Consider the following 16637-nt stretch of genomic DNA (forward strand, 5'->3'; position numbering starts at 1 on the left):
TCCCCCGGCGCTTAGAATAGTGCTCGGCACCTAGTGAGCGCTTCACAAATACCAACACGATTATTGGTAAGCGCTTAAGAAACGCCATCATGATTATCCGCGCCGACACAAGAGTAATCAGGATGCGCTTTTCCCCGTCGTCAGCCACCGAGTCTGCTTGTCAACGGCGAGCTCTTTTTGGAAGCCCGCGGTCGATTTCGTTCGATTCCAAAACGAGCCTTTTGCCAAGAGAGAGGGGGAAATCGTTCCAGGAATGAAAACTCATCAGGCTACCCTTCAAAAGGAAATTCCTAAAAATAAAATTTACACACGGAGAAGGGCCCCGGGCCGGATGGGGAGCACGGGCGACGTCGACCGGCGCGGCGGCCACCTGGGGAGGATGTTTTTCTTCTCGTCGTGCCGGGAACAGAAGTCATGCTCTTTGCGGGCAGGAATCGTGTCTACCGACTCTTTATTTTATTATTCTACTATATAATAATATTATAGTGCGGTATAATATTATAGTATATTGTGTTATGCTCCTCCTCAGCGCTTAGTACAGTGTTCTGCAAGAGAAGCAGCGGGGCTCAGTGGATAGAGGGATGAGAGGCAGCGTGGCTCAGTGGAAAGAGCACGGGCTTTGGAGTCAGGGCTCATGAGTTCGAATCCCGGCTCTGCCGCTCGTCGGCTGTGTGACCGTGGGCGAGTCGCTTCACTTCTCTGTGCCTCGGTTCCCTCATCTGTAAAATGGGGATTGAGACCGGGAGCCCCACGTGGGACGACCCGATTCCCCCGTGTCTACCCCAGCGCTTAGAACGGTGCTCGGCACCTAGTGAGCGCTTAACAGATACCAACATTATTATTATTATTAGAGGCCGGGCTTGGGAGTCAGAGGTCATGGGCTCGAATGCCGCCTCCGCCACCTGTCAGTTGGGTGACTGTGGGCGAGTCACTTCTCTGTGCCTCAGTTCCCTCATCTGTAAAATGGGGATTAAGACCGTGCGCCTCCCGCGGGACGACCCGATGACCCCGTATCTCCCCCAGCGCTTAGAACGGCGCTCGGCACCTAGTAGGCGCTCGACAAATGCCGACGTTACTCTTCGCCGGGCCGAAGGGCGACGGGCATCCGTCGGCGGTGTAGAAGCAGCGCGGCTCGGCGGAAAGAGCCCGGGCGTGGGAGTCAGAGGTCATGGGTTCGAATCCCGGCTCCGCCACCTGTCAGCTGTGGGACTGTGAGCACGTCACTTCTCTGTGCCTCGGTTGCCTCATCTGGAAAATGGGGATGAAGACCGTGAGCCCCCCCGTGGGACGGCCCGATGACCCCGTATCTCCCCCAGCGCTCAGAACGGTGCTCGAAACCTAGTAAGCGCTTAGCAGATACCAACATTGTCATTATTTATCGAGCCCTGGCCGGAGCGTGGCGTCGTCGGGGAGTTTCTGCGGCCTCCCGCCCGCGTCCCCTCTGACTCCTCATCTCTGTCTCCCCCCAGGTCCGGCGGCGGCCGCCATGGCCAGCCCCGCCCGGGACCACGGGCCCCCCGGCCGCCGGCCGCGCAACCCCCGGCTGCGCCACACGCTGAGCCCCGACAACCTGGCCAGCCTGGGGTCCCCGCGGCCGGGCCCCGCCGCCCTGCCCGGCCCGCCCGCCCTGCCCCGGGCCAACAGCGACACCGACCTGGTCACGTCCGACAGCCGGTCCAGCCTGACGGCCAGCAGGTCCGAGTACACCCTGGGCCAGCCCGAGAAGCTCATCATCTTCTGGGACATCAAGGAGGAGGTGGACCCCAGCGACTGGATCGGCCTCTACCACATCGGTGAGTCCGTCCCGCGGCCCGAGGGGGACGCCGGGGAACGTGGGCCGGACGGGCCGGACCTAGGAGGCGCCACCCCCCCCCCCCGTCTCCGGGGGGCTGAGCGTCGAGGGAGAGTCGGCGGATACCATCCCTGCCCTCCGGAAGAGAGGACGAGCGAGTTAGTAGACGCGATCCCTGTCCTCCGGACGACGGAGTTAGTAGACGCGATCTCTGCCCTCCGGAAGCTTCCGGTCCGCCGCGGGCCTAGCGCTGTGCCGAGCGCTCGGGAGAGGACGGTCGAGTTAGTAGACGCCATCTCTGCCCTCCGGAAGCTTCCGGTCCGCCGCGGGCGGAGCGCTGTGCCGAGCGCTCGGGAGAGGACGGTCGAGTTAGTAGACGCCATCTCTGCCCTCCGGAAGCTTCCGGTCCGCCGCGGGCGGAGCGCTGTGCCGAGCGCTCGGGAGAGGACGGTCGAGTTAGTAGACGCGATCTCTGTCTTCCGGAAGCTCCGGTCCGCCGCGGGCGGAGCGCTGTGCCGAGCGCTCGGGAGAGGACGGTCGAGTTAGTAGACGCCATCTCTGCCCTCCGGAAGCTTCCGGTCCGCCGCGGGCGGAGCGCTGTGCCGAGCGCTCGGGAGAGGACGGTCGAGTTAGTAGACGCGATCTCTGTCTTCCGGAAGCTCCGGTCCGCCGCGGGCGGAGCGCTGTGCCGAGCGCTCGGGAGAGGACGGTCGAGTTAGTAGACGCCATCTCTGTCCTCAAAAACCTCCATCTGCTGCGGGCAGAAGGCTGTGCCGAACGCTTGGGAGGGGACGATCGAGTTAGTAGACGTGATCTCTGCCCTGCGGAAGCTTCGGTCTGCCGCGGGCAGAGCGCCGTACTGAGTTCGGGAGAGGACGGTCGAGTTAGTAGACGTGATCCCTGTCCTCAAAAGCGTCCGGTCTGCCGCGGGCAGAGCGCTGTGCTGAGCGCTTTGGAGAGGTCGATGGAGTTCGTAGACGTGATCTCTGCCCTCCGGAAGCTTCCGGTCTGCCGCGGGCAGGGCGCTGGGCTGAGCGCTTGGGAGAGGACGGTCGAGTTAGTAGATACGATCTCTGTCCTCAAGCTTCCAGGCTGCTGTGGGCAAATCACTTCATAATAATAATAATAATAATAATAATAATTGTGGTTTTCGTTAGGCGCTTACTATGATCCAGGCACACCGGGGTGGATCCGAGCAAACCCCTGTCCCACGTGGGGCTCCCGGTGTCAATTCCTATTTTCCAGATGAGGAAACTGAGGCCCGGAGAAGTGAAGTGACTGGCCCAAGGTCACGCAGCAGACAAGTGGCGGGGCGGGAATCAGAGCACGGGGCGAGGACAGTAGTCAGTCGAGTCGAACCCTGACCCTCAAGGAGCTGACCGTCTCCTGGGGGCAGAGCACTGGCCCGAGTACGGACGCTGTACTGAACGCTGGGGTGGATCCGAGCAAATGGGGTTGGACCCGATCCCCGTCCCCCCCGGGGCTCACACTCTCCATCCCCATTTTCCAGATGAGGCCCCGAGAAGCAAAGTGACTCGCCCGAGGCCACGCGGCGGATGAGTGGTGGAGCCGGAATTAGAACCCACAACCCTCTGACTCCAGGCCCGCACTCTATCCACCACCCTGTGCTGCTGCTTCTCTAATGCGTCTGAGGGAACGCGTCTCACGTAGTGCGGTATTGCCCTCTCCCAACCGCTTAGTCCAGTGCTCTGCCCACAGTAAGCGCCCAATAAATCCGACTGACTGACCGCCGGAGCCAGTGTCCTGGGGCCGCCGACCCGGTCGGCCCCCGCGGCCGAGCCCGAGCCGGACCTCGGCCTCGCGGCCTCCGTCCCCTGCAGAGAAGCGGCGCGGCTCAGTGGAGAGAGCCCGGGCTTGGGAGTCAGGGGTCGTGGGTTCGAATCCCGGCTCCACCGCCTGTCAGCTGGGTGACCGTGGGCCAGTCGCTTCGCTTCTCTGGGGCCTCAGTGATCTCATCTGGAAAATGGGGATGGAGACCGTGAGCCTCCCGCGGGACGACCCGATGACCCCGTATCTCCCCCGGCGCTTAGAACGGTGCTCTGCACATGGTAAGTGCTTAACGGATACCAACATTATTATTATTATTATTATTGTTATCATCCCCAGCAGATTCCCATAGTGTTTTGCAAACTCGTCCCGGTCTTCTCCGCCCGACCTGCTCCCGCCCTGCCTCCACAGCCTCTGCCCGCCCCTGGCAACCTGCCTCTGTCCCCCCCCCCCCCGCCTTTCCTTGCCCACCCCTGACGACCTCTGGCGACTCCTGCCTGCCTCTGTCCTCCCCTGCCCACCCCTGATAGCCCCTGACAAAAAATAAAAAAACGTTGGTATTCGTTAAGCGCTTACTAGGTGTCGAGCACTGTTCTAAGCCCCGGTTGGAGATACAGGGTCATCAGGTTGTCCCACGAGGGGCTCGCGCACTTTGAATCCCCACTTTACGGATGAGGGAACTGAGGCACGGAGAAGTGACTCGCCCACAGTCACGCAGCCGCCAAGTGGCAGAGCCGGGAGTCGAACTCATGACCTCGGGCTCTTTCCACTGAGCCACGCGGCTTCTCCGTCTCTGTCCGCCCCCGCCCGTCCCCGCCCGCCCCCGACAACCCCCGGCGACCCCTGCCTGCCTCTCTCTTCCTCTGTTCTCCCCTGCCTGCCCCGGACAACCCCTGACGAGCTCTGCCCAACACGCTCCGCCCCCGCCTTTCCTTGCCCGCCCCTGACAACCCCTGGAAACTCCTGCCTGCCTCAGTCCTCCCCTCCCCACCCCTGATAACCCCTGACGAGCCTTGCCCCCATCTGTCCACCCCGTCTTTCCTTGCCCGCCCACGACAACCCCCGGCGACGCCTGCCCGCCTCTCTCCTCCTCTGTCCTCCCCTGCCCGCCCCTGACAACCCCTGCCGAGCCCTGACAAGCCTTGCCCACCTCTATCCACCCCTGCCTTTCTCTGCCCGCCCCCGACAATCCCTGGAAACCCCTGCCTGCCTCTGTCCCCGTCTGCCCACCCCTCCCGAGCCCTGACAAGCCCTGCCCACCTCTGTCCACCCCTGCCTTTCCTCGCCCACCCCTGACAACCTCCGGAAACTCCTGCCTGCCTCTTTTCTCCCCTTCCCACCCCTGACAAGCTTTGCCCCCCTCTGTCCACCCTTGCCTTTCCTTGCCCGCCCACGACAACCCCCGGCGACGCCTGCCCGCCTCTCTCCTCCTCTGTCCTCCCCTGCCCGCCCCCGACAACCCCCGACGAGCCCTGCCCACCTCTGTCCGCCCCCGACGACCCCCGACCGCTCCTGCCCGTCTCTCTAATAATAATAACGTTGGTATCTGTTAAGCGCTCACTGTGTGCCGAGCACTGTTCTAAGCGCCGGGGTAGACACGGGAGGATCAGGTTGTCCCACGAGGGGCTCACGGTCTTCACCCCCATTTTCCAGATGAGGGAACCGAAGCACCGAGAAGTGAAGTGACTCGCCCAGAGTCACCCAGCTGACGAGTGGCCGAGCCGGGATTCGAACCCGTGACCTCTGACTCCGAAGCCCGGGCTCTTTCCACCGAGCCCCGCTGCTTCTCTCTCCTCCTCTGCCCGCCCCTGATGACCCCTGCCGAGCTTCGCCCACCTCCGTCCACCCCTGCCTTTCCTTGGCCGCCCCTGACGACCCCCGGCGACTCCTGCCTGCCTCTGTCCTCCCCTCCACCCCCCGATAACCCCTGACGAGCCCTGCCCACCTCCGTCCCCCCCCCCCCCCGCCTTTCCTTGCCCGCCCCTGACAACCCCCGGCGACTGCTGCCCGCCTCTGTCCTCCTCTGTTCTCCCCTGCCCACTCTGGATAACCCCTGACAAACCCTGCCCGCCTCTGTCCACCCCTGCCCTTCCTTGCCCACCCCGACGACCCCTGACAGGCCTCGCCCCCTCCTGTCCACCCTTGCCCTCCCCTGCCCGCCCCCGATAGCCCCTGCCCATCCCCGTCCACCTCTGTCCACCCCCGCCTGTCCCGGCCGCCCCCCGACGACCCCTGCCTGCCTCTGTCCTCCCCCCGTCCCTCCCCTGCCTGCCTCTGTCCACCCCGCCCTGCCCGCCTCAGAGGCCTCTCCGCAGCAGCGGCGCGGAGGTGGAGCCGGACGGACGGACGGGGAGACGGCTCCGAGGCCTCTCGTCTCCCGGGCGACGGCCCCCAAAAAGGACTATTTCCTGACAGGAAGATTCCTATCGTGGACACAAGCGGTTACAAATGTGGATACAAGTGAAACGTACACGTGGGTGTGAGTGTGTGTGTGTGTGTTTGGGGCGGGTGGGGAGCGGGAGGGGATGTACTCGTCAAGCGGAAAGAGCCCGGGGCTGGGAGGCGGATGACCTGGGTTCTGATCTTGCCTCCGCCACTCATTCGTCCATTCGTTCAGTCGTGTCTATTGAGCGCTTACTGTGCGCAGGGCTTGGAAAGTACAGCGGTCTGCTGTGGGACTTCGGGCGTTTCACGTCAGTTCTCTGGGCCTCGGTTGCCCCCTCTGAAAAACGAGGCGAAAAGACCTCTTCTCCCCCCGACGCCCCCGGCCCCGTAGATTGGGAGCCCCATGTGGGACTGGGCTCGTGTCTCATTTTCTTACACCGCAGTTCCCTGGTGCTCGGTACGGACACCACGGTGGTCATCACGATACCACAACCCGAGAGTCGCCCGCCGGTGGGCTTTCCGGCCCTGTCTCCCCCGTCCTCAAGACCCTCCGGCGGTCGCCCGTCCGTCTCCGCGTCGGACAGAGACCGTTGGCCGTCGGCTTCAGAGCCGTCCATCGCCCCGGCCCCCTCCTACCTCACCCGGCCGCTCTCCTCCTCCGACCCGGCCCGCGCGCTCCGCTCCTCTTGCCGACCGTCCCCCCGGGGCCTCCGTCTCCTCCATCTCCCTGCCGACCCCTGGCCCACGTCCCGCCTCCGGCCCGGAACGCCCTCCCTCCTCAAATCCCGCAGACGACGACTCTACCCCTCTTCAAAGCCTGATCGCGGACCCACCTCCTCCCAGAGGCCTTCCCTGACTGCGCCCTCCTCTCCCCTCCTCCCTCTCCCTTCCGCGTCGCCCCGACTCGCTCCCTTTCAGCGTGGCTCAATGGAAAGAGGCCGGGCTTGGGAGTCAGAGGTCATGGGTTCGAATCCCGGCTCGGCCACTCGTCAGCCGTGTGACTGTGGGCAAGTCGCTTCACTGCTCCGGGCCTCAGTTACCTCATCTGTAAAATGGGGACCGTGAGCCTCACGTGGGACAACCCGATGACCCTGTATCTACCCCAGCGCTTAGAACGGTGCTCCGCACATAGTAAGCGCTTAACAAATACCAACATTATTACATTATAATCGTCCCGTCGCAGCCCCACACCGCTTCCGTGCACGTCCGTCATTTATTTCTTTCTATTCGTGTCCGTCTCTAGAGCGGAGGCTCGTCGTGGGCAGGGAATGCGTCTGCTTGCTGTATTGTCCTCTCCCAAGTGCTTAGTACAGTGCTCTGTGCACAGTGCTCTGTGCACAGTGAGCGCTCAGTAAATAAGATCGAATGAATTTATTTATAATAACGTCCGTCTCCCCCTTTAGACTGCCAGCTCGTCGTGGACAGGGAACGGGTCTGCTGTGTTGTTCTGTCGTACTCTCCCGAGTCCTTAGGCCAGTGCTCTGCACAGAGTAAACGCTCAAGAAATGCGATCGATCGATCGAGTGACCTCTTGTCCGGCGGCCGTTCCGTCCACCCACACATCCTTCTAGGCCGTGAGCCCGGCGTGGGCAGGGGTTGTCTCTCTCTATTGCCGAATTGGACTTTCCAAACGCGTGGTACAGTGCTCCGCACACAGTAAGCGCTCGAAGAATACGATTGAATGAATCCATCAGCCGGATGGATGCGGGGCCACAAACAGAACAGAGAGCACTGCGCTAAGCACTTGGGAGAGCGTGACGGAAACAAGGAGCTCCGCGCTTCCTGGCCGAGGCAGGCCGGTGGGTTGGGGCGTGGCGGGGCGGTCAGCGGAAAGATGTGGCCGAGGTCAGCCGGGGCTCACTCTGGGTCTCTCCGGGAAAGACGTCCAGCGGGGATTCCGGCCTTCCCGTGGCCTTCCCGCCGGCCTTCCCGGCAGCCTTCCGGCGGCCTTCCCGGCAGCCTTCCCCGACCGGATGGAGGCCTGGGGGGATCACGGTGGGAGCAGAGACTCCTTCTCCTTGGCCTCTGGGCATTTCCCTGCTCCTTCTCTTCCCCTCTCCCCCACCTCTCTTCTCCCCACCTCTCTTCTCCCCATCTCTCCTCTCCCCATCTCTCCTCTCCCCATCTCTCCTCTCCCCATCTCTCCTCTCCCCATCTCTCTTCCCCATCCCTCTCTCCCCCATCCCTCTCTCCCCCATCCCTCTCTCCCCCATCCCTCTCTCCCCCATCTCTCCTCTCCCCATCTCTCTCCTCTATCTCTCCTCTCCCCATCTCTCCTCTCCCCTCCTCTTCTCTCCCCGTCTCTTCTCCCCCAGCTGTCCTCTCCCCCGACTCTCTTCTCTTCAGCTCTCCTCTCCCCATCTCTCTTCTCCCCCATCTCTCCTCACTCCATCTCTCCTCTCCCCATTTGTCTTCTCCCCATCTCTCCTCCTCCATCTCTCCCCGACTCTCTTCTCTTATCTCTCCTCTCCCCATCTCTCTTCTCCCCGTCTCTCCTCTCCCCTTCTCGCCTCTCCTTCTCTTCTCCCCCAACTCTCCTCTCTTCATCTCTCCTCTCCCCGTCTCTCTTCTCCCCCATCTCTCCCCTCCACATTTGTCTTCTCCCCATCTCTCCTCCTCCATCTCTCCCCGACTCTCTTCTCTTATCTCTCCTCTCCCCGTCTCTCCTCTCCCCTTCTCATTTCTCCCCGTCTCTTCTCCCCCAATTCTCCTCTCTTCATCTCTCCTCTCCCTGTCTCTCCTCTCCCCCATTTCTCCTCTCCTCTATCTCTCCTCTCCTCTCCTCTCCTCTCTCTCTTTTTCCCAACTCTTTTCTCCCCATCTTTCTTCTCCTCGTATTTCTTCTCCCCGTCTCTCTTCTCTCCCCATCTCTCCTCTCCCCCCTGCTTCTCCCCCATCTCTCCTCCCCGCCATCTCTCCTCTCCCCCCCGCATTAATCAATCAATTAGCACTGTACCAAGCACTTTTAAGACTTGATTCTCCCCTCATTCTCCCCCCTCTCTCCCGCCACCCAAATTTCATCAGATAGGAGCTTCCGCTACGAAGCGCTTTTCGGCACGTCGTAGTGGGTAGAGCCCGGGCCTGAGAGTCAGAGGGTCATGAGTTCTAATCCCAGCTCCGCCGCTCGTCTGCTGTGTGACCTTAGGCAAGTCACTTTACTTTTCTGGGCCTCAGTGACCTCAACTGGAAAATGGGGAATAAGGCTGTGAACCCTATGCGGGACGGGGACTGTATCCAACCCGATTCGTTTTTATCCATCCCAGCGCTCAAGTAAATGCTTAATTACAAAAACCTAATTATTTTTATTATTATTTTCTTTCTGCCAGCTCTCCGGGTCTTTCGATGACGTTTTTGATGCGGGATATACGTTCCTCGGCCAGGTGCCTCCCCGTACCCTGAAAATATCACTCGGTATCCGTTTTTCTAGTGAAGGCAGGAAACGGGGCTTGAAATAGGATGAGCGACAGGGCTTGTGACCGAGAGAAAATTGTTTGGGTTCAAGCAGGGCCTGAATACCAGATGATAGCGCCGTGGATGGTTTTTTTTTTTTTTCCATTCGTATTCCTGTCGTCTTCCCCTTCCGGGCCCGCCAGCCACCGCCCAGAGAAGATGGATCATTTAGGATCAAAGTTCAACGTTTTTCCCGTTCTCCCCCCCGCCTCTTTCCTGTCTGGGAGAGGCAGCGGGGTCTAGCGGAAGGAGCGCAGGGCCAAGAGTCGGAGGCCCCGGGTTCTAATTCCGGCCCCGCCGCCTGTCTGCTCTGGGAGCTCGGGCAAGTCCCGTCGCTTCTCTCTGCCTCAGTTTCTTCATCTATAAAATGGGGATTCACATCCCTTCTCGCCCTCCCCCTCAGGCCGGGAGTCCCATTGCCCGCCCCGTGTCTCCTCTCCTCTATCTCTCCTCTCCCTGTCTCTTCTCTCCTCTCTCTCTCCTCTCCCCATCTCACCTCTCCTCTCTCCCCTTCCCTGTTTCTCCTCTCCTCTATCTCTCCTCATCTCCATCTCTCCTCTCCTGTCTCTCCTTTATCCCCTCTCCCGGTATCTTCTCTCTCCATCTCTCCTCTTCCCCATCTTTTCTCTCCCATATCTCTCCTCTCCTCTATTTCTCCTCTCCTCTTTCTCTCCTCTCCCCATCCCACCTCTCCTCTATCTCCCCTCTCCTTGTCTCTCCTCTCCTCTCTCTCTCCTCTCCCCATCTCTCCTCTCCTCACTCCATGTCTCCTCTCCTCTATCTCTCCTCTCTCTCCTCTCCCCATCTCTCCTCTATTGTATCTCTCCTCTCTCTTCTCTCCTGACTCTCCTCCCCTGTCTCTCCTCTCCTCCATCTCCCCGTCTCTCCACTCCTCTATCTCTCCTCTCCCCATCTCTCCTCTCTCTTCTCTCCTGTCTCTCCTCTCCCCATATCTCCTCTCCTCTATCTCTCCTCTCCCCATATCTCCTCTCCCCTATCTCTCCTCTGTTGTATCTCTCCTCTCTCTTCTCTCCTGACTCTCCTCCCCGGTCTCTCTTCTTCTCTATCTCCCCATCTCTCCACTCTATCTCTCCTCTCCCCATCTCTCCTGTCTCTTCTCTCCTGTCTCTCCTCTCCCCATATCTCCTCTCCCCATATCTCCTCTCCTCTATCTTTCCTCTCCCCATATCTCCTCTCCTCTGTCTCTCCTCTCCCCTATCTCTCCTCTATTGTATCTCTCCTCTCTCTTCTCTCCTGACTCTCCTCCCCTGTCTCTACTCTGTCATCTCTCCTGTCTCTCCTTTCCCCATCTCTCTTTTCCTCTATCTCCCCGTCTCTCCTCGTCTCTTTACTCCACTATCTCTCCTCTCCCCTCTCTTCTCTCCTCCCCCATCTCTCCTATCCCCACTGTCCCTCATCATCTCTCTGCCTCAGTTCCCTCTCACCGGTAAAACGGGAATCCTTTGCTTCTCCTTCCCCTCAATTAAACCTCGAGTTCCATTCGGGACGGGGACTGTGTCCCATCTGATAATCGTGAACCTCCGCAGAGCTCTGCACAGCTTGTGCATTGTGAGAGCCTGAGAAACGCCATCTTTTATTGTTCCGGACCCTGTAATGACTCCAGATAGATAGGAAAGGAAAGGATGGATAGGAGATAGGAAAGCACTTGCCATGGGGTTTTGTTTTGACGGTATTTGTTAAGCGCTTACTATGTGCCAATCGCTTTACTGAGCACTGGGGCCAACACGGGCTAATCGGGTTGGACGCCGCCTTCGTCCCACACGGGGCTCTCGGTCTTCGTTCCCCATTTTACCGATGAGGTAACTGAGCCCAGAGAAGGGAGGCGACTTGCCCGATAATGCTTAATAAATACCATTTGAAAAAAAAATCCGTTTCCTTCTGCGTGGCCTAGAGATTTAAGCTCCTTACCCAGCCGAACACTGTGTTTCCCGGGGAAGAAAATGGACAAGTGACCATTAATAATCCGTCGTATTTACTGAGCGCTGACCGCGTGCAGGGCATTGTATTTAAGCGCTTGGGAGAGGACGGCGCGGCAGTATAACAGATACATCCCAGCTCTGCCACTTGTTAGCTGTGTGACTGTGGGCAGGTCACTTCTCGATGCCTCAGTTCCCTCATCTGTAAAATGGGGATTAATTGTGAGCTTCAAAGTGGGACGACCTGATGACCCTGTACCTCCCCCAGCGCTTAGAACAGTGCTGTGCCCAGAGTAAGTCCTTAACAAATACCAACATTATTATTGTTATTATTCCCTGCCCACAATGAGCCGGCAGTCCAGAGGGGGAGACGGGCGTGAATAGGAAGAAATAAATGAGGGATGTGGACGTAAGCGGTGGGAGGCTGGGACGGGGGGATGAAGAAAGGGAGGGAGTCGGGGCGACGCGGAAGGGAGCGGGAGAAGGGGAGAGGAGGGCGCGGTCAGGGAAGGCCTCCGGGAGGAGGGGGGCCTGCGATAAGGCTATGAAGGGGGAGAAGGAGGTAGTTTGGCGGAGGAGAGGAGGGACAGCGGTAGGACGGGGGCCGGGCGTCGACGGCGGGACGGGCGAGAAGGAGGCCCAGGGAGGAGGCGAGCGGCGGCGGAGGAGCGGAGCGTACGGGCTGCGACGGAGAAGGAGATGAGGGAGGGGAGGTCGGAGGGGGCCGGGGGACGGACGGCTCGGAAGCCACCGGCGACGAGTTTCTCTTCGACGCGGAGGTGGACGGGCCACCCCTGCAGGGTCTTGAGGACGGGGGAGACCCGGCCTGAACGTTTTCGTAGGACAGTGACGCGGGCGGCGGAGTGAAGTACGGACCGGAGCGGGGAGGGCGGCGAGGAGGCTGAGACGGTCACCGGGGCAGGAGAGGAGGAGCGCTTGGATGAACGTGGTCACAGTTGGGACGGAGAGGAAAAGGCGGATTTTAGCAAGGTTGTGAAGGTTGAACCGACAAGATATTCGTTCATTCAATAGTATTTATTGAGCGCTTACTATGTGCAGAGCAGGCAGACAACGAAACAAATATTAACGAATGACTATATAATAACAATAATAATGATAAAGTTGGTAAAGTTGGTAACGTAATCACGATAAATAGAATGAAGGGTCTGTGTACCTCATTAACAAAATTGAATATGTATGAATATATTATTTTATACACATATATGCGCACATCTACATTGTGAGCTCGCTGAGGGCAGGGATTGTCTCTCTCTATTGCTGTGTGGAGTTTCCCAAATCCTTAGTCCGGTGCTCTGTCCACAGTAAGCGTTCACTTCGATCGTATTATTGAGCGCTTACTGTGTGCAGAGGACTGTACTAAGCGCTTGGAAGTCCAATTCGGCAACAGATAGAGACGACGCCTGCTCGACGACGGGCTCACAGTCTTGAAGGGGGGAGGCAGACAACAGAACAAATATTAACGAATGAATATATAATAACAATAATAATGATAAAGTTGGTATTTGTTAAGCGCCTACTAAGGGGCAGAAACTGTGCTAAGCGCTGGGGGGGATACAAGCAGGTCCGTCTCCATCCCCATTTTCCAGATGAGGGAACCGAGGCCCGGAGAAGCGAAGCGACTTGCCCCGAGTCACACAGCGGGCAAGTGGAGGAGGCGGGATTAGGACCCATGACCTTCTTCATCCAATCGTATTTATTGAGCGCTTACTATGTGCAGAGCACTGTACTAAGCGCTTGGAAAGGACAATTGGGCAACAGAGAGAGCCAAGCCCGGGCTGTAGCCACTACAAATGCAGATCTTCGTGTATGTACTATGCAGCCAACGTCCGGGACTCCAAGGATCCCGGGGGGTTGGCGCTGCGTTTTGAGGGGCGGGATAATAATAATAGTGATGTTGGTATTTGTTAAGCGCTTACTACGTGCAGAGCACCGTTCTAAGCGCAGGGGGAGAGACAGGGTCATCGGGTCCTCTCACGTGAGGCTCATTTTCCAGACGAGGTAACTGAGGCCCAGAGAAGTGAAGTGACTGGCCCGCAGTCACCCAGCTGACAAGTGGCGGATCTGGGATTCGAACCCATGACTCCCAAGCCCGGCCTCTTTCCACTGAGCCATGCGACTTCCCTGGTCTGACCTGGGAGATTCCCGAAACCGTCCGTGGCAGCTGAGAGCTCCCTGGCCAAGACTAATAATAGTCGTGCTATTTGTAAAGCGCCTTATCGTGTTTCGGGCAGCGACCTAAGCGCTGGGTTCTGGGACTCCACGAACCGGGGGTCGGCAGGCGGACGCTAGCGAAGCAGCGCGGCTCAGTGGGTAGAGCCCGGGCTTGGGAGTCAGAGGACGCGGGTTCTGATCCCGCCTCCGCCACTCATCTGCTGTGTGACCGGGAGCAGGCAGCTTCGCTTCTCCGGGCCTCAGTTCCCTCCTCTGTCAAATGGGGATGAATACTAGTAATAATGTTGGTATTTGTTAAGCGCTTACTATGTGCAGAGCACTGTTCTAAGCGCTGGGGGAGATACAGGATCATCAGGTTGTCCCCCACGGGGCTCGCGGTTTTAATCCCCATTTTCCAGAGGAGGGAACTGAGGCCCAGAGAAGTGACTTGTCCACAGTCGCACAGCTGACAAGCGACAGAGCCGGGAGTCGAACCCATGACCTCTGACTCCCAAGCCCGGGCTCTTTCCACTGAGCCGCGCTGCTTCATGAAGGATGAAGACTGTGAGCCCCACGTGGGACAGCCTGATGACCTTGTATTCGTTCATTCATTCAATCGTGTATATCGAGCGCTTACTGTGTGCAGGGCACTGTCCTTGGAAAGTACGATTCGGCAACAGAGAGAGACGATCCCTGAGAGAAGCAGCGCGGCTCGGTGGCAAGAGGCCGGGCTTGGGAGTCAGAGGTCACGGGTTCTAATCCAGGCTCCGCCGCTTGCCAGCTGTGGGACTTGGGGCGAGTCGCTTCACTTCTCTGGGCCCCAGTGACCTCATCTGTCAGGTGGGGATGAAGACCGGGAGCCTCACGGGGGACGACCCGGTGACCCCGGATCTCCCCCGGCGCTTAGAACGGTGCTCGGCACGTAGTAAGCGCTTAACAGATACCAACATTATTATTATTAACAACGGGCTCACGGTCTAGACAGACAACAAAACGAAACAAGTGGACAGGCGTCAGTAGCATAATTGTATAAAAATAATTATTCATTCGATAGTATTTATGGAGCGCTTACTACGTGCGGAGCGCTGTACTAAGCGCTTGGAATGGACAGATGGGTAACAGATAAAGACAGTCCCTGCCCTTTGACGGGCGCACGGTCTAATCGGGGGATAATAATATTGGTATTTGTTAAGCGCTTACTGTGTGCAGAGCACTGTTCTAAGCGCTGGGGTAGATACAAGGTAATCAGATTGCCCCTCGTGAGGCTCGCGGTCTTCACCCCCATTTGACAGATGAGGTCACTGAGGCACCGAGAAGCGAAGCGACTCGCCCACAGTCACACAGCTGACAAGTGGCAGAGCAGGGATTCGAACTCATGACCTCCGACTCCGAAGCCCATGCTCTTTCCACTGAGCCACGCTGCCTCCCTATAATAATGTTGGGGATAATAATGTTGGCATCCGTTAAGCACTTAGTATGTGCCGAGCACCGTTCCAAGCTCTGGGGGAGATCCGGGGTCATCGGGTGGTCCCACGTGGGGCCCCCGGTCTTCATCCCCATTTGACAGATGAGGAAACCGAGGCTCAGAGAAGCGGAGCGACTGGCCCGAGTCACCCAGCTGACAGGCGGCGGCGCCGGGATTAGAACCCACGACCTTCTGAGTCCCAGGCCCGGCCTCTTTCCGCCGAGCCACGCTGCCCCTCGGCCCGTCTCTCCCCCCAGCGCTTAGAACGGTGCTTGGCGCGCCGTAAGCGCTTAACAGACACCGTTATTATTATTATCGGGGCGGCGGGGGGGGCGGGACCGGAGGCGAGGATTCCTCTAACGTTGCTCCCGTCCTCCTTTGCAGACGAGAACTCGCCGGCCAACTTCTGGGACTCGAAGAACCGGGGCGTGAGCGGGACGCAGAAGGGACAGGTGGTCTGGCGCATCGAGGCGGGACCTTACTTCATGGAACGTAAGCGGTCGGGGGTCGGGGGTCGGGGGTCGGGCCGGGAGACCCTTCCCCCCCCGCCCGTCCTGCAGGATTCCCTTCTCCCCGTGGGATCCCCTCGATTCTATCTATCGCCACCGTTCTCGTCCGTCCGTCTCCCCCGATCAGACCGCGCGCCCGTCGAAGGGCAGGGACCGTCTGTCTCTGTTACCGATCTGTCCGTTCCAAGCGCTTAGTCCAGGGCTCTGCACATAGTAAGCGCTCAATAAATACTACTGAATGAATGAATCCCACAAGTTCCCTTTCAGTCGCATCCCAGGAGAACGGGAGCTGGATTTCCCCCCGATTAATAATAATAATAATAATAATAATGTTGTATCTGTTAAGCGCTTACTATGTGCCCAGCACCGTTCTAAGCGTTGGGGGAGATACGGGGTCATCAGGTTGTCCCATGTGGGGCTCACATTCTTCTATCCCCATTTTACAGCTGAAGTAACTGAGGCACCGAGAAGTGACTTGCCCGGAGTCACCCAGGTGACGGGTGGCGGAGCCGGGATTAGAAGCCATGACCTCGGGAAGCGGCGCGGCTCAGTGGAAAGGGCCCGGGCTTCGGAGTCGGAGGTCGTGGGTTCGACTTCCTGCTCTGCCACTCGTCAGCTGTGTGACTTTGGGCGAGTCACTTCACTTCTCTGGGCCTCAGTCGCCTCATCTGTAAAATGGGGATTAACTGTGAGCCTCACGTGGGCCGACCCGATGACCCCGTATCTCCCCCGGCGCTTAGAACGGTGCTCTGCACATAGTGAGCGCTTAACAGATACCGACATTATTACCAGGAGGAGGAGCCCACGTGGCCCGGCCTCTTTCCGCTGAGCCCCGCTGAGGGCTTACTCTGTGCAGAGCACTGTTCTAAGCGCTTGGGAAGCAGCGTGGCTTAGGGGAAAGAGGCCGGGCTTGGGAGTCAGAGGTCGTGGGTTCTGATCCCGCCTCCGCCACCTGTCAGCTGGGTGACTTTGGGGGAGTCACTTCACTTCTCTGGGCCTCGTCTGGAAAATGGGGATCGAGACCGTGAGCCCCACGGGCGACAACCTGTTGGCCTTGCATCCTCCCCAGCGCTTAGAACGGTGCTTGGCACGTAGTAGGCGCTTAACAGATACCATAATAATTATTATTATTCATCCCC

At 59.0% G+C, this 16637-nt stretch overlaps 1 protein-coding gene across 1 annotated transcript in view; it reads left to right on the forward strand.

The window, feature by feature from the left end:
• Window positions 1-1480: 1480 nt before the first annotated feature.
• HECW2 (HECT, C2 and WW domain containing E3 ubiquitin protein ligase 2) overlaps window positions 1481-16637 on the forward strand; it is a 97905-nt gene continuing 82748 nt past the window's right edge. Inside the window, exons 1-2 of the mRNA XM_029069687.1 lie at window positions 1481-1793; window positions 15374-15481. Coding sequence (XP_028925520.1) covers window positions 1487-1793; window positions 15374-15481 — 415 coding nt within the window. The 5' untranslated portion in view covers window positions 1481-1486. The remainder of the gene's footprint in view (window positions 1794-15373; window positions 15482-16637) is intronic.

The sequence above is a fragment of the Ornithorhynchus anatinus genome, chromosome 7 (genome assembly GCF_004115215.2).
Source record: "Ornithorhynchus anatinus isolate Pmale09 chromosome 7, mOrnAna1.pri.v4, whole genome shotgun sequence".
Taxonomy (NCBI): domain Eukaryota; kingdom Metazoa; phylum Chordata; class Mammalia; order Monotremata; family Ornithorhynchidae; genus Ornithorhynchus; species Ornithorhynchus anatinus.